The following is an 18,614-nucleotide window of genomic DNA, read 5'->3' on the forward strand; positions in this document are numbered from 1 at the left end:
CGATCCCGGGACTCCAGGATCATGACCTGAGCGGAAGGCAGTCGCTCAACCAACTGAGCCACCCAGGCGCCCCAGATCCTACCCTTATTTCTTGAAACGCTTTCTCTTTTTTTAACCTAATACTATCTTTATCTTATCTTTTATTTCTTTCTTCTTCCTTTGACTCAATACTATAAATAAGCTCTACCTAGGGCTTAGCTTTTAGTCCTCATTTTCTCCATGTGTGTGCTCTTCCTAAGAAAGCTTATCTATGGTCAGACTTTCTAATTCCCTAATGGCCATTTCCAATTTACTATTAGGCCTTTCCATATTTTCATTATCTTTAATCTTATGCTCCACTTAATGTTTCTTCCCAATACAAAGCTGTACGTCTGAAAAAGACTTTGGTCTTTATGTTTGATGTGGATGCAAAAATAAAAACGGAATCCTAATGAAAACCTATCCTACATTAATACGAATTTGATATCTTTTTTTTAAAGATTTTATTTATGTATTTGACAGAGAGAGAGAGACAACGAGAGAGGGAACACAAGCAGGGGGAGTGGAAGAGGGAGAAGTAGGCCTCCTGCCAAGCAGGGAGCCCAATGCGGGGCTCGATCCCAGGACCCTGGGATCATGACCTGAGCCAAAGGCAGTTGCTTAACTGACTGAGCCACCCAGGCACCCCAGGAATTTGATATCTCTTGAAGTTAAAAGAAAACACATCTGAAAGAAAACAGTAATGATGAGAAGAGTATTAAAAACCATTTCCTATGAGAAATGGTTAAAGTTACTAATATTTTTTTAATCTAGAGATTATATAGGGCATCATGATCACCATGTTTACATAGTTGAAGCTATGTGACATGGGAAGACCTGAGGTTTTTCTTTTGTAGCAAAACTACACCCGTCAAGTAGATTTGGGGGAGGAAAATTTTAGCTTGATATAAAGAAAAAAATTTTACTAAACAGAACTGTCCAGAAGCAGAATGGGCTGTACATCTTTATTTTTCAGTTGTTATCACTCGTCTTTCTTGAAATGTCTTGCTGCCCCTTCTCCCAATTATCCATCAAAATCCTATCCCTCCTTTAAGGTTTATCCCAAGCTTTCATCCCTCCATAAACTACTCCCTGACTACTCAGATTTTATTGATCCTTTTCAACTCATGTTGCTAATTTCCTAGCCCACCCCAACTAAATCAAGAGCTCTCTGAAAATAGAAATAGAACATACTATTTTACAACCTTAAGTATAGAACACAATGCTGAGCTGATAATAGACATTCAGTAAATTCTTATTGATTTACTGTTCGATCACAAACTTCCTGATTTCTAATCTGGAATCACTGGAATTGGTTAGAATTTGAACCAGGTTGAAATGCCCCAGAATCTGATCATTTATTTTTATTTTTAAAAAAAGATTTTTAATTAATTTACTTGACAGAGAGATAGGGAGAGAGCTCAAGCAGGGGAAGCAGCAGGCAGAGGGGTAGGGAGAAACAGACTCCCTGCTGAGCAGGGAGCCCGACGCAGGGCTCGATCCCAGGACCCTGGGATCATGACCTGAGCCGAGGGCAGTCGCTTAACCCACTGAGCCACCCAGGCGCCCCTGCACCTGATCATTTCACACTTATTTCACAGAGGAGATGCCTTCTGATTTTAATAGTAAACCCAAAGGAGGTAATGAATTTGCCATTACTTGCCATCCAAGATTATATTTTCCTACTTACCAAAAAATACACTGAATTTAGAGATCTTCTAAGATTTTAGATTTATAGCTCAGACAATTTGTTGGGAGAATTAGCAGAATGAAAATGCCATCATTTCTTCATATCTGAAAATTATTTAACACAAAAAGCATCTGATGAATAGGGATATATGACATGGAGGAACACATACAACACTAGAGAACTGTCACTCTCGTTTATATTCAGGTCTGCCTGTTGTCATAGTTACTGATGTACTCAAAGCCATTTCCCTCCTGAATCACACTCTGCAAACCTTCAATGAAAATAAGCCATTCTTCCTGCTTTATTTTTCTCTATCCAAGAACTGAAGCTAAAAAAATAGCGTCAATTGCATGGATGTTTTTATATTTTTAGCAAGATTTTAAGCATACGAAAGGAATAAGGAGTTTAATCAAAATAAGTGCCTCTGATTGAGGTCTCCCCTCATTTGTTGAGCAATGATTCACTGAGGAGCTAGGTGCTGAGGACACAGCTGTGATTATGGCCCACTCCCTGCCCTCGAAGTTAACAGAGCTCTGTGAGGGAGGGAGGTAAGTGAGGGATGGATTTCAGTGAAACGCAATCAGTTTTGTGCCAGAAGCAGAGTATGGAAGCCAATGGAAACACTAAAGAGAGATACCCTGTAAAGTTTGGGGTGATGATATAGTCGGATCAAAGGGAGGCTTCTATCTTGTGACTCTTGAAGCATTGTTGCTGTTTAGCAAATACATTGTGGTCACTTTGGGTACAGGACACCCGTGTTACCCTGCAGGTCAGGTTCACAGAGCGGTGGCGTGAGGCACCCTTCCCTCCACACACATATCGCCTGCTAATATTCACACCCAGCCTCTCCTTTCTGCTTTGGCTACAGGAACTCCTTCACCGACATCCTCCGAGCCATCCTGCTGTCCCTGGAGGTCCTTATCGAAGATCCAGAGCTTCAGATAAATGGCTTCATTTTAATTATAGACTGGAGTAATTTTTCCTTCAAACAAGCCTCCAAACTGACCCCTTCAATCCTCAAACTGGCTATTGAAGGGCTGCAGGTACGTTCAACAAATGTACAACCAAAGTACAAGCCTGTGTGAAGATGCACCTTTTTCTTATTTCAACCAAAGTAATATTTGTCCTTGGGAATAGTGAAGGAAAACTAAGACACAGTTCACCTGTGAATCCTCCATATTTTCACTTCAGCCTGAGTTAGAATTTTTTTTAATTAGTCTTCATTTTCATTAACAGCTCCAAATTACTGTTACCACAGGCACAAATTACCTACCGTAGCAATTATGAATAAAGCTCAGAGATGTTTAGCCTAATCCATCTGAGAGTTCACAAAAATTCAAACTAGAAACCATCTGCTCTATGAGTAGGTCCTATACAGGGGTGGCATGGGGGCTTTCCGGGGTTTCTAGAAGCAGTTTTGTGCTGAGGAAGTGCATCCTGTGGATCCTCACTTCCCAGAATGCACTGTGCTTGAAGTGTTTGTACTAAAGTAAATCACTTCAGCACCAACAAAGGAAGCAGACAAAACTCTACTTCTTGTTCATATGACCGGTTGTCAGGACTTTGGAGAAGGGGATTTTGTGCAGCGTGGAGGCTGGGGTAGTCAGTCTCTGGGGATCCCTTCTATGTTTAAAAACCAGTAATTCTTGGTGATTAACATAACAATAAAAAAATTAAAAAAAAACCAGTAATTCTACGAAAAATAACAAACTCAGAGGGACAATCCTGCGTAGCTTCCTGGTGACAACATTATTATAGTACAAGGTAAAGGCACAGTTCCGGAAAATAAAACTCGTGTCCCTTCTTAACTTTGTAGGAAGATTGACTCAGTGGGGTGGACCCCCCCCGCCCCCGCCAATAGATGGCGGGTATGTGTAGAAAGCAAAATATTTGCTAGTTCTCAGATCAGCAGCGGTTAGTCACGCTCTTCAAAGTGCAAAAGTAGGAGACCCATTTCCATTACTCATCATACTCTAGTGTGATGACTTATTGATGGGTCTGTTTCACAGAATAAACTAGGGCTTATTCATATTTGGCCTCCAACAAATATCTAACAGCACGTGGGCCTCTGATAAGTGTGTTTATTGAATGGATCTTATGGTGTTGAAATGGTTTCCTATTTCAAGGGTAGGAGAAATAAAGCAGGCATTTCTGAAGAGGAGGAGGTGCTCACTCTTCCGCTAAGGCCACATTATCCCGGGGGCTACATCAGGCACTATATTGGAGGCACATTCCTGAAGTTGCTTTCGCATTTCTAGATTACATGGACCTTCCTGCCTTGCCTCAACCATACCAATCATAGACTGGTCTGTCCTTCACTATCAATCACTTTCCATCAACTTTAGCTCCTTTTCCCAAACTCCTCTTGTCTGAGACTCTGAACGTCTGGCCTCTCTCTCCTTACAGCTTTTATCAAAAGTTGTAGAGCCAACTGCAAGGTTTATTTCATGCCCTGTAACTATGCTGACCATTAATTCCAGGATCTTCTGTGGTAGCACAAGCTTCATTTACTTTTATCCTTTTTTAAAAAGATAATTCGTTACATGTGTAAGTAGCTGTGATTCAAGTTCTGTGTATTTATAAGACTTATTTTTTTCATATATCAGGAAGGAAAATGTCCTTTATCCAACCCTGTGTTCCAATTTTTCTTTCTGAAAAATGTGTGGATTATATAATATGTCCCTTGCCAACTTCACCAGGCTGATGTGGGTCTTACTGAGTTAATGCACGTGAATGTGTTTTGAAAGGTAAAGCTATACATAAGCTTATAAGATATTTTTTGCGAGAAATACTAGATGACCTTTTGTGGGCAAGGTGGCACCCATGGGGCTTTCCTTGTACCAGGGCCTGGGATGATTTACACAATGTCCTGTAGTTCTGGTTAAGGAATAACTTCTCCTGGAAGAAGAGGAGATGCGTGAGGTCAGCGTCAGAGTGGAGAGAAGGTACTTTCTCCCACCATCTCACAAAGCAGTGGCCTGAACCCTTTTACTATACTCTCCCCTTATATAAGCTCCCTTGACTGTGGGTAAGTATCAGCCCAATCTGGAGTCAGGCTATCTGGATTGGAATACAGCTTTTTATTTTTTTAAGATTTTATTTACTTATTTGATGGAGAGAGCGTGAGAGTGAGAGAGAGCATGAGCAGGGAGAGCAGCAGAGGGAGGGAGAAGCAGACTCCCTGCTGAGCAAGGAGCTCGATCCCAGGGTGCCGGGATCATGACCTGAGCCGAAGGCAGATGCTTAACTGACTGAGCCATCCAGGTGCCCCAGGATTATAGCTTTTTCTGGGAATTCTGCCTGCCTAATCCCTGAAGATCTGGGAACCCTGAGGAAGGTGCATTCTCTCCTGCTAGGAGAAGGAAGCCAATGATCCCAGAAGAAGCTGAGCTTGGGTGTAGTTCCTCCATCTAGGGTATGTGCTCCCTGGACCATCTAGCTGTCGCCCTGGCAACTGTGAGGAATCCCTCAGGGTCCCTGCACACAGGTGCTGCTTTCACTTCACATAGGGCAGTCAGATCTGGCCAGCCCCTGGCAACTTCTCACACTAGGCTATCCTCTCTCACGCTTTGGAGATATTCAGCCCTCCCACCCCCCTCCCTACTGGCTCTCCCAGTGATCTGTCTTCACTGCTGGGATTGTTTTTATCCACAGAGTAGCCATTAAAACCTTTTGACCTTTCAAAAAAGTCATAATTGGTACTAAGCAGAATTCATGCCTTCATGCTTACACTTGTTGTATAAAGAAGATTCCATAGACATCTCCGTTTGTCAGCCATGAAGATTCAAGATAAACTCTACAACCCTGCTGACAGGGTGAAGGCACAGACTTTTGTGGAGAAAGGGAAAGTGAAGCGAGGCCAGTGTCAGTGAAAGAAGAGAAGCCCCTGCTCTTCCTTCTGTGTATCCTCTGAGAGGCTTGAAGAGCTTCGAGTGTCTGCTAGACATGTGGGAAATCACAGGGGGGGACGAGGTCCTATGTTCCAGTGAAGAGAACTTGCTCTCTCTGCTGTTCTGCCTTTCATAGGGTAGATGTGAGACAGCAGCTTCGTCAGGGAAAATAATTAAACCACTTTTGTGCTAGGCCATCTGGTTTGGGGTTTTAGCTATTTATAGGAGCTGTCTCAGATTACCTGCTGCTCAAACCCTAGATAATTTGGAGCCCTGGGATATGACGGTCCCCACACAGAGGTAATACAACACCTCCCACAGGGAGAAGGGGGTGGGAGCTCACTGCTCAGGCACTGAGAATTTAGAACCATTTTTGGTCAATCCCACACCTTGTATCACAACCTAGTTCCCAAGCCCTGAGTTTTAGCCCTATTACCTCCGTTCTTAGTTCTCTGTAAAGATGGTTATTCAGTGCAAACTTCAATTACTAACTGTTGCATGTTGAGTTCTTGAGGAGCAGATTCTGACAGAGATTAGGAGGTTGGAGGTTTATTAGGGAGTACTCTTGGGGTCAACTCCTGTGGAAGCGAAGCTGTGGAAGAAAGTTTGCCAGCAGGAGAAGCTAAGCTGGGGTTCAGTCATTTCCAAAGAAAGACCCAGGTGTTGTGAGGCTGAGATGACCCTTCAGATTTTTCCCTGACTGGGGCCAGGGGGTTGGACTTTGGTATTCCCATATTGTTCAGTCACTGGGTACCGGCTGCCCTGGGAAATGGTTGTGAGTTTGGGCAAATGGCTCTCTTCATCCTGAAGCCTGAGAGGGTACTGTTATCTGCCAACTTTCTGCTGACAACACCCCCAGCAACTGGAGAATAAGTCCTCAGTCCTGAATGAGACATGGCAGTAGATCAGAATATCTACCATAATAAGCAAAATATATACATATATATATTTGGAATATCCTGTAATGTAATGTCAAGGAGCTTCCTTTAGCTTGCATCTGGGTGCTTAACGGCTTTTTTTCTTTTTTACATACAATCCTCAGTCATACCCAAAGCGGAAATAATACCGGGTAACATTGAGGTGATGGGCACTGGGCTGGCAAATCAGCATCAGCCCTCTATTTGGGTCTACTGCTTGTATTTCTATGTCTCGAAAGTCAATTATATATATTCAACTGATCCTTGACAAAGGAAAGGCAATACAATGGAGCTGTGAGAGTCTTTTCAACAAATTGTTCTAGAACTGGACATCCACATGCCAAAGACTGAATCTAGATACAGACCTTATACTCTTCAGAAAAATTACTTCATAATGGATCACAGACCTAAGTATAAAATTCAAAACTATAGAAATCCTGTAAGATAACATAGGAAAAAAACCTGTGTGACCTGGGTTATGGCGATGATTTTTTTTAGACACACCACCAAAGGCATAATCTATGAAAGAAATAATTGATAAGCTACACTAGGTTAAAATTAAAGACTTCTGCTCTACAAAAGACTGTGTCAAGAGAATAAGAAGAAAAGTCACAGACCGGGAGAAAATATTTGCAAAGATACAACTGATAGAGGACTGTTATCCAAAATATATAAAGAAATCCTTAAACTCAACAATAAGAAAACTAACAATCCGATTAAAAAGTGGGCCAAAAACCTGAATAAACACCAAGGAAGACATATAAATGGCAAATAAACATATGAAAATATGGTCCCCATCATATTCATCAGAGAAATGCACATTAAAACAACGAGATACCACTATACGCCTAATTAGATTATTCTGTGTCAATGTAGGTTCATCAGTTGTAACAAATGCACCACTGGGGGGAAGGAGGAGAAGGCTGATAACGGGGGCAGGAATATGTGGGAAATCTCTGTACCTTTCCTTCAATTTTTCTACGAACTTAAAACAGCTCTAAAAAAAAACCTTAATGAAAAAAAAAGGTAATTATATTACCTCTAACAACAATTATCAAAAAAATGGTATGTGCATAGAACTTGGGTTATGTGCTTCATAGGCTGAATTAATGAGTTGTAATAATAATCACATAGAAGACTGCTCTTTAAAGGATCATCAGATTTTTAGATCAAATTTACCCTGTATCAGCCATTCATGAAATTCTAATAGTGTATGTATTATACATTCCTCCTGTTACAGCAATGCTTTGAGGAAATGTCATTGTTTAGAATGTTAAGTTGTCCCAGTTACATAAATATTCTATGAATATTAGTTCAAAGAACTTCAGTTAAAATACTAATTTTGAGAATGCCTGGAAGTCATTTTTTCTCGCTCAGCTGTTTGATCTCTTAAATGCGGTCAATAAAGTCTAAAAGAGCCGTTGTATCTGTTCATTACAACTTGTTTAAATTTTAATCAAACTTAAAGTAATATTTATGCCACCATTTTAATACAGCTCAGCATTATTCTCAATTCTGCTGGGGAAGTCTGGCAGAATGAGCCATATGCTGAAGTCCTGTTCTGGAGTTTTGTAATGTCTCCAAAATCAATTTCTGGAATCATTTCTTGTAAATCACCGCGGCCCCACCATTACAAGCAACACACGGCATTGATCAATGTTCAGCCAACCCCGATCCTTAAAGGGCTTATCGTGCTGGAGTGTTTTACTTGGGAAGAGCTAGAGCCTTGGGCTCCGCAGGCTATTTACAAAATATTTGATTCCCCTAAGGACCCAGGCGTTTGTTAAGGATTTAAAGAAGCTTACTTTCCACTCCCTGGAGGAGAGCCTGGCAGCATTCTTTCTTCTTCTTTTTTTTTTTTTCCTTATTTCCGGGCTTAAGTCATTTTCCCCTGGCCAGTTGTTCACTTTTTCTATTCATTAACTCTTCATCCAAACTTACGGTGTGACTGTTTTGTTGTTACAGGTGGTTTTAGGATATTTCTACCATAAATATTATAAATATTTGATTTATGCTGTTACAAATATTTGATTTACACTGACGATGCCCCAGGCACTTTTCACGTACTATTTAATTTCTACCATAAACCTTTGAGGTAGTACTGTTTTGACACCACATTTTACAGATGACAAACCTAAAATCTAGAGAGATCAATGCCTTGCCTGAGGTCTTTAAGTGGCAGAACCAGGATCGAAGCACGAAGAGTTGGACCCTGCTCTCACCTACATCTAAGCATGGTGGTACCCACAGCAGCAGGGGCAGAACCTGGGCACGGTTTTGAACATTCAAAATGTTCAAATGTTTTTTGATAGAGTTATCTCCCTTTCTCCACCTCCCTCCTCAAACCCCAATAGCTTTGAGCCAGTTTAGTTAGTGCAAAAGGAGGTCCGCTGCTTTTCCAACTTTTAGCCTGAAAGTGGGAGAGGATTTGGAGCAATGCTCAGAGGCTCAGCCAACTACAAATCCTCTCTCTCCTGAGCCTCTTCCTTTTTGTTACACTGCTTCCTGCTTTGTCCATTCCCTCTACCCCCTTCCCACGTCCTACTATTTCACCGCTTTTCTAAAACATAGGATATGTTCGCTTGCCTTTGGAGTATCCAAGGGGCCCTCTTCACTTGAAAGACTAGAGCGGTAAAATGTCCGTCAAGTCAGTGGGCAACATGACAGTTCTCAAGGGTAAATGAATGGATAGTGTGATTAGAAATTTGGAAAAGCAGATTGGGCAAATGCATTTCAAGTTCGTAGTAGATTCACACTCAACCAAGAGTCCAGTCACTCAGACATACTGACTCCTGGTGTAGTCATTCAACACAGAATGTGGGTCAGGTACTCTCTAACTAAACAGGATTTACTGCAGAGGACGGAGCCCACCAGGCTTCTTGAAGCCTACAGGCTGTGGCTTTATTGTGCAAAGTGTAGTCCATACACCAGGATTATCAGCATCACCAAGAGCTATTTAGAAATGCAGAATCTCAGGCCAGTCTGCTGAATCAGAATCTGCATTTCAGTGAGTTCTCCAGGTGCTCTGCGTGCACGTTTAAGTTGGAGAAACATCACTGCAACACAGGGTATGACAGTATAACGGTGATCTCGGCCTCAAGTGCATCAGATTCCCCTGGAGGGCATGGTACAACCACATCACGACCTTGTTCCCAGAGTTTCTGAGTCCATAGATCTGGAGCAGAACCCATGAATTTACCTTTCGAGAACGTTCCCAGGTGATGCTGCTGCTACAACCACACTTTGATGTAGGTGAGCACCCACTCCAACTATGTGGGCTTCCACCCTGGTTCTGCCACTTAAAGACATCAGGCAAGGCATTGCTGTCTCTGGATTTGTTTCATCACCTGTAAAAGGTGGTGTCATAGCAGCACAACCTTCTAGGTTTATGGGAGAGATGGAATAGTATGTGAAAGGTGCCTGGGACTAAGCACCCTAGTCTGTGCTCACTCAGTGATGGAGCGTTATTGGAAGAATGAAGAGGCCAGGCCTCAGCCATGGGCTCCTAGCCTCTAACGTATGGATTTACATGAGATTGTTCTCCATTGTCCCACTACTGTCTGTGTGGATCCTTGAAAATTAGATCTTACCAGCCTGTCCCCTAGCCCTGAAGAGGGCGCTCCCTCTCCTTGCTCACCTTAATGACTTAGGTCCAGCTTGTTGTCACCTGCCCAGGCTGTGGTACTTGAGATGCTGTTTCTTTCTATTCAGGTGGTGTGATCCTTTTATTTATCACCAACAAGTCCACTGCCCATGCTTTTGCAGCTGGGTGATTAATGGGTCAAAATCACCTCTTTCACTCTGCAGGACTCTTTAGCAATGACAACTATGGTATCTTTTATTGATCCTTACAGTTTTCATGTATTAAAGAATATTGGATAGAAACAGATTGAAAGAAAAGGATATTTGTACTTTGCCAAGGATATCTGTACTTGATTCATGTTTCCTGGACACCCCCAGGTATGTTTGAAGAACACTTTCCCTCCAGACAAATCCCTTTCTACCTTCTCAGCTGCAAAGCTGTAGTTCTGAATTTGTAATAGGGCAATATGTTCTTATGGAAATATTAGAGGAATAAAATATCTCCTTTAATGCTCTACTTTGTTAAGTATCAATTAAACTCAGGAAAATAATTAGGGCTAATGACACTCTGGTGATCCTGGTGGCAATCAGGACGACCTGTTTAAAACAGTTCCAATTAAATAGGTCTATCTCTGATATATTTTTGATAAATAGCTTTTCTGGACTCTCATGCATTATTGATCTAGCCAGTGCCCTGATTCATTCATTTAAGAAACAGTTACTAAGTCTTTACTTTGAGTCAGTCATGAAAGTAAACAGATGCAGTCCTTGCTCTCAAGAGGTCATGATTCAAAACAGAGGCAGACCCATAAACAAATGATGAAAACAATGAGCATGTGAGGAAAGGAGGTTATGCTCCAGGTTAATAAAATCGCAACCCAGGCAGGAGGTGTTAGAAATGGCATCCTGGGGACACCTGGGTGGCTTAGTCGGTTAACTATCCGATTCTTGGTTTCAGCTCAGGTCGTGATCTCAGGATCCTGAGATCGAGCCCCACGTGGGACTCCATGCTCAACATGGAGTCGGCTTGAGATTCTGTCTCTCCCTCTCCCTCTGCGCCTACCCCCTCTCATGCTCTCGCTCTCGCTCTCTCTCAAAATAAATAAATAAATCTAAAAAAAAAAGAAAAAAAGAAATGGCACCCTGGGTGAGGCACACATCAGCTGATTCTTAGCAGGTGCATGCAGAATAGCCAAGAGAAGGCAGGGTGGGAGAATTTCAGGTAGAGGGGATAATATAGGCAAAGACATAGAGGCAAGGCATACTCAATAAGATGGAGAAACAGAATTAATTTTGTATTCCTGGAGTGCACAAGGACCAGGCAAGGAGCTTGTGTGCCCTGAGGACACGGGGCCACTGAATATATTGAAGCAGAAAGGCAACACAAGTTTATATTCACATGGGATCAATTTGGTGGGTGTGAGCATAGAAGATGCAAAGGCAGGAGAATAATTAAAAGGCAAGTGCAATAATTCAAATAAGAAATAATAAGATGCTAAATAGGGGTGATAGAAGGAATTTGATAACTACCTGGGAAGTGAAATAAGGCAGTGCTTGGGGGTTGGATGCTTGGAAATGGGAAGTGGTGGAGTCAAGGTAAAAGCTTAGGTGTGCAGCTAGGGTGAAGGGTGGTGGTGCTGCCGACCAATGAGATCATGCAGATAGGAATGGCACGTTGTGGGGAGATAAGGCCCATTATTTGAATGTTGGGCATTTTGCATTCAGGATCCCATGAAATATCTGAATGGTTTGTATTAAGTCTGAGCTGAGGGGAGAGGTTTAGACGGGGTCTAGAGGGTTGGTGGTATTTGAAATCGTAGGAAAGGAAAAAATCATTCAGAGAAAAACTACAGAGTGATGAACAATGTTGGAGAAAAGAACCCAGGTGACGAGCAAAGTAAATGAACAAGTTAGATGAAGTGGAGCCCACAAAGGAGAAAGGGGAGGTTGAGATGGGGAGTTGTGAGAAGAATCACGAGCTCATCTTCTGACAGAAGCTGAGGGAGTGGGGCTTCAGGGAGGGAAACCACTTCAGTGTGGTAGTGGGAGGGGCATCTAGAGAGCTCTAGTTTGAGGAGGGAACATAGAGTTGAGACAACTCTATGAAGAAATATGTGCAGGAAGCCGCAGCGAGTGGTGGATAGAAGAAACCGGAGAAGAGGCAGCAGGAAGATGGTAGTGGTAGAAGTATTCCATCTTACTTTTCCATTGGGCAGACTTTCAACAGCAGAATATATTCTGCTGTGGAAGATCAGTCTTGACAAAGGATTGATCCTTGTGAATTTTTTAGCTCCAGGTTAATATTTCTCAGTTCACCAACGTAGAGAACTCTGCCTTGCATTATTATGAAATGAAGTGTGACTTTCTATCCAGGGACTCTGTCCTGAATATATTATGTATGTGCAGGAATATGGACTACTATGACTATCTAGTCCTGTCAGTGTCCAAGGAGACCTTGTGCCGCAGAGTTAATCAGTATTCAGCAGTCTTGAAGGGCCCCCTGTTGAAAGAACCTATGTGGAAAACCTTGCCCTGTAATCCCCATTCTCTGGTGATTAAGCCATAGGTATTAAAATGATACACATTTCCAAAAAATCAGTCAGAGCTCTTTGGTTTTATGGGGTGGAGAAGCAACTCAAATCCGGCTCAAACAAAACAGAAATGGAGGGGAGGGACATTTACGCAACAGAAAGGTTCAGAGCTAGTCTATCTTCCAGGCTCTGCTAGTCATGGAGGTGAAGTTGAAATAATGCCATCAGAGCTCAGTCTTTTTTTCTCTGTGCATCTCTCAGTTACACTTATTCTATACTGACTTCATTTTCAGAAAGGCTTTCTCCATTGAGTGGAGTCTTCGACAGTTCCGGACACAAGTGACCTCTTTTGTCTGTACTCTTGGCAGGAGTGAGGGGATGGGAGGTGCTCTGGCCAGTCTACTCAAAACGTTACACCTGAACTAAGAATGTTGGAGGGGTGGCTCCCAAAAGATGCTGAGAAATGACATAAAATTTTGCTTAGAAATTTAAGGTAGAAAATTAGAGAGTTTTATTGCAGTTCTTTACTTACTGTCCAATGTAACAACTAGGAATTAGGAAGTTGAGTTTGTTTCTGTTTGGCAGCTAATTCCATGGATAACCTTGGGGAAATGGCTTAACATTTGCTTATCAGCAAAAACCAGCAGGATTGGACTGGAGTGGTGGTTCACAAACTTTATCACACCCCAAAATCACTGGAGGGCTTGTTAAAACTCTGGTTACAGAGTCGCAACCTTGGCGTGTCTGGTTCAGTGGGTTGGCAGAGGTGGGTGAGTGGGAAAACATTTCCAACAAGGTCCCAGGTAATCTTGATGTGCTGGACCGGGGACCACTCTTGACAACACTGGACCAGATAATTCCTTACAACCCTTTTTATTACTTAATGCTACAAATCTATAATTTTACCTCCATGGGATTGTTTTAATGCCTATGTTAAAGGTGGGAAATAGGCTTTCCCCACATAACAAATCTAAATACAGTTGGCCCTTGAACAACACAAGTTTTCAAGTGTGTGGGTCCATATGTGGATTTATTTCAATAAATACAGTACAGTACTCTAAATGTATTTTCTCTTCCTTATGAGTCTCTTAATACTGATTTTTTTCTCTCCAGCTTCCTTTGTTGTAAGAATACAATGTATAATACATATAACATACAAAATATGTGTTAATCAACTGTTTATGTTATCAGTAGGACTTCTGGTCGACAGTAGGCTATTAGCAGTTAAGTTTGGGGGAAGTTGAAAGTTTTATGCAGATTTTCAACCGTGCAGTGGGGTTGGCGCCTCTAACCCCCATGTCGTTCAAAGGTCAAGTGTAATTACTTTGCAGTGCTAAGAAGAATTCTGAGGCAAGCTCCATGCTCAGGCAGAAGAGAATGTTGGCATTCATTTGTGATGTCTGCCTTCATTACGGGTGATAAAGGGGCAAGCCTGCCACATACACTGACTCAGGTGTTCTAGCTGACCTGTTCAAGGTACAGTCTAGTGTTCGTGGTACAAGAAATAAGGACAATAACCATAGGGCGAGACAAATGCTTTGCAGAAGCTCGTATTTTCTAGTTTAGGTTAGAAAGAAGCAACTTGACAAGGATGGTGATGGTGGTGGTGATGGTGACTATGTTAGTCTGGCACTTAACGTACTTCCACACAGCATCTTCTTTGATCCTCCCAACAGCCCTGTGTAATAAGCAGAGCAGGAGAGGGACAAATCATCACCTCAAAATCAAAACATGAAAAAGACTGATAGGAGCAATCAGTGAAATGTCAACTCTGTGTAAGATTATAGTTGCCTTGGAGGCCCACGAAAGACTGCATTTTGTTGTGTCCCACCATGACAGAAGGTGACTTTGTGAGAATAAACCGGTGATAAAGTGCAGTCTCGGTTTTCACCAAAGGAAAGCATTTGTTGTTAGGAAACCACTAAGGATTGTTAATCCCTTTAGCCCAAAGACAACATTTCAAAGTGCAGTTTCTTATTTTTTTATTTAGAAGGACCTAATTTTTGTGTAATAAATTTTATATCGATGTGTAATACACACTCAGAGAACCACCCAAATCATAAGCGTTCAGCCAAGTGAATTTTCAGAAAATGAAAGCACTTAATAACCAAACACAGATCAAGAAAAAGAACACTGCCACTTAGCCTGAGGTCCCTCCCTCTTCCTCTCGGTAACTGACTGCCAAAGGTAGCTACATGCTGACTTCCAACATTGTAGATTAGTTTTGCCAGAGTAGTTTGATTTACAGAAAAAAAAAAAATGACTTCCCTTCTGTGTCTGGGTGTTCCTGAGTCAATCATTCTTTCGTGGTACAAAAATAATTGGTGTACTATCTGCTTGTACTTTTTTTGTCAAAGATCTAAACTATAAATGAAATTTTAAAAATAAAATTATTCAGGGGCGCCCGGGAGGCTCAGTCGGTAAACATCTGCCTTCAGCTCAGGCCATGACCCTGTGGTCCTAGGATCGAGGCCCGCATCAGTCAGGCTCCCTGCTCAGCGGAGAGCCTGTTTCTCTCTCTGCCTTCTCCCCCTTGCGCTCTCTCTCTCTATCACTGTCTAATAAATAAATAAAATCTTTTAAAGAAAATAAAAATAAATAAAAATAAAATTATTCTTGAAAAATATTGAGGCTAAGAAATGCAGTAGCCCATTGTCTTTGTGGAATTTAATTATACAGCAATTGTATCTCATAGAATATAGAATATGCAATATCAAATAAGTGTTAACAAAATTGCTGCATTCAACATATACACTTCATCTTTTTTTAAGAGCAAGAAACAGCGCATACATGCATGAGGGCTGGGTCAGGGCAGAAGGAGAGGGAGAGAGAATCTTAAGCAGGCTCCGCGCCCAGCACAGAGCCTGATGTGAGGTCAATCTCACGACCCTGAGATCATGACCTGAGCTGAAGTAAGAGTTGGTTGTTTAACTGACTGAGCCACCTAGGCACCTCAATATATGCTTCATTTTTCAGAGAATCTCTTGAACTTTCCCTTAGAGTCCATTTATTCTCATTTTACACATGATTCTTATTGATTTAGTTGTGTCATTTCCAACCTCTCCACATATTAAAAGTCTCTAACAGGAATTTGGTTGAGGGGCTAATCCATATTAGCATATAGACTAGATCAGGAAATAACAGCTATCAGCCAGGGAAGAAACACAAATAACATAAAATTTTACTAACAAAACTAGAAACACTACAATTGAGGCCATTTGGCATTGAGGTTCATGCACCCTGAAGGCATCAGCCTACCATGGAGACGTATATGATGAACACACCCACGATCCTGAGCAATCTGGAATAGTCACTTGCCCATTCAATAAGCTTTACTGAAGACGCTGTCAAAAATGTATAAAATTGTAGAGAGATCTCACCTAAGATATTTATGTGGCCTAGAGAATTATATGGCTTAAGAGACAAATTCTTAGCCACTTGTATAACTTAGGAATCCCAGAAATTATTAATTGTTTGAGACTTTTAGAGCAGTTTTATTATATAGCAGAAACACATTGCCAAGACAGATCCCCTTAAAATTTTGACTTTTAGAGTCCTTGAAATGGAAGAACAGTGGATGTCTCGAGTGCCTTTAGCTGTTGAAATCTGTACTGTAGCATTCTCTAGACTAAACTTACACTCCCAAACACCACTCTCGGGGGTTCTTTATACATATTCAGTATAACAAAATTTTTGGTAATACTGGTAGATAAAAATAAGAAAGTACAAATTGCATACAACTCTACTCAGAAATAAACATTTTAAATCCAGGCATCTTTACAGTTTCCAGTGACCAGTATTCTAGTTCTTTATTTTTAATTTTGTAAAATTTATTTATTTATTTATTTTAGAAAGAGAGCACGAGCGGGAGGAGGGGAGGCAGAGGGAGAGAGAATCTTAAGCAGGCTCCATGCCCAGGGTAGAGCCTGATGCGGGGCTTGATCTCAGGACGCTGAGATCATGACCTGAGCTGAAATCAAGGGTCCAGACGCCTAACTGACTGACCCACCCAGGCGCCCCAGTATTCTAGTTCTTGAAATCTTTTACCTCAACATCGTTTGTAATGACCGCATAGTATTTTATTCTTTAATTAATTATATGGCAATGTATTAACCAATTCCCAACTGTTGAACGTTCTCATTTTTTTTTTCATTAGTATGTACAATGATGTCATGAATGTCTCTTTTGGCCACAGGATTTACTGCCTTAGAATGAATGTCTAGAGGTAAAATGTATCTCGAAGATGCTCTATGGAAGGGTTTTTTAGTATTCACTAGCAACCTATGAGAAGGTCTGCTTCTGAACCAAAATCAACCCTGGTTGTTAAAAATAAATCTTGGTCTATTTGTAACCTCCCATGATGCCCCCACCACACGGCCCCTTTTTGTCTTAATATGCTTTCATTCCTTTGATGAGTAGTGAGGCAGAACATTTTTCTATATGTTTATGAGCCATTTTATTGTCTTTTCTGTGTATTGCTTGTTAATGTACTTTATCCATTTTTCAGTTGTTTTTAAATCTTGTTTTATTACCAATTTGTAAGAGATTTTTATTACCCAAGGAAATATGCCATTTATCATACTGAACAATTTTTCACAACTTTCATCTATAATGAATAGTGTTTATTTTCACTATTCTTATTTAAAGCAGTTTAAAAAGTTTTTATCATCAAATCTGTTAAGCTGCCTTTGGTAGGACTTAGAAGGTCTCTTTTCCCCCCCCAAATATTATAGCAAATTCACTAGTTTTTCCTTCTAGATTTAAATTAAAAAAAAAAATCTTATTTATTTATTTGACAGAAAGAGACAGCAAGAGAGGGAACACAAGCAGGGGGAGTGGGAGAGGGAAAAGCAGGCTTCCCACTGAGCAGGGAGCCTGATACAGCACGCAATCCCAGGACCCCGGGGATCATGACCTGAGCTGAAGGCAGATGCTTTAAGGACTGAGCCACCCAGGCGCCACTAGACCTAGATTTTTTAGCTTAGCATTTCTATCTGTCAGAATTTGCATTCGAAAAGATGTGAGGAAGAGACCTAACTTAATTTTTTCTCTATGTATTTCGATTAGTCCTAATACCGGTTATTGGACAACGCATCCTGAAATGCATTTTAGAAGGTGGATCAATCAATGCTTGGGGAATATGAAGAAGGAGAGTAATGACAGAGCTAGTTATTCATTGGAAGCTCTCTGTAAGAAATTTGAGCCAGTTTTTTATAAGTATGAGTAATGTGAATTGGCAAAGGTTGGGGAGATGAGACTCACTCCCATTCAATGACTATTTATTCAACTTACTACACCAGAATTCCAAGCAGGCATAGGTAGAGGGACCAGCTGGTCATGCCCCCAGGACAGGGCTAAAATTAGCTCGGTGTTTCTTTGGAGCCACATGGGAGAAAAGGAAGGATGAGATGGCTCAGCCAGATCAGGGCAGCTGTTGGTGGGTCCAAGAGCTGGAGTTTGGAGAACACTTTTCACTGCTAAGGAATTCTGAAATATATAGTCATAACGATGATTTCTCCTGCTTCAATAGTATCAGAGTGGAGTTTAGTAATTTAAAGATGTTTAATGGAGAGTTTAAACATTGTGAAAAAAACTTAAAAGATTAAGTTAATGCCGGCTCAACTGGAATGTCATTAATTGAGAGGAGTAATCCCTAATGCCTTAATCTGTAGACTCATTAAGAATTTGAAGGAAATTATGAATAACTTGTTCCATTAACTGAATGAAGTTTTAATTAAGATATTCTTGGGAAAACAAGAGTACAGGGCAACACTAAAGTGGATTTTAAGACTTTGGAGGGGGGTGGGACTCAGTTCTGAAAGAGATCTAGAGAAAAAGGGCCTGATCTGAGGCTCTGAAAGGAACACCAACTTGATAATAAAGGCTGAGAACATTCTGAAACATTCTCGCAGGTCAGAGCACATTATTGTTGTACTTTGGTACAAAGTTCTAGATCTTTATTGTTTTTGTGTTTTGTTCCTATCAT

The 18,614-nt window shown here is 41.2% G+C and overlaps 1 protein-coding gene across 2 annotated transcripts in view; it reads left to right on the forward strand.

Moving 5' to 3' along the window:
• CLVS1 (clavesin 1) overlaps window positions 1–18,614 on the forward strand; it is a 174,766-nt gene that overhangs the window by 81,861 nt on the left and 74,291 nt on the right. For both annotated transcript variants that reach the window (XM_025870636.2, XM_073892810.1), the window contains exon 3: window positions 2,577–2,751. In XM_025870636.2, the coding sequence (XP_025726421.1) occupies window positions 2,577–2,751 (175 nt within the window). The remainder of the gene's footprint in view (window positions 1–2,576; window positions 2,752–18,614) is intronic.

This window comes from Callorhinus ursinus, unplaced genomic scaffold (assembly GCF_003265705.2).
Source record: "Callorhinus ursinus isolate GAN/ISIS: 27379988/994484 unplaced genomic scaffold, GSC_fseal_2.0 scaffold5, whole genome shotgun sequence".
Taxonomy (NCBI): domain Eukaryota; kingdom Metazoa; phylum Chordata; class Mammalia; order Carnivora; family Otariidae; genus Callorhinus; species Callorhinus ursinus.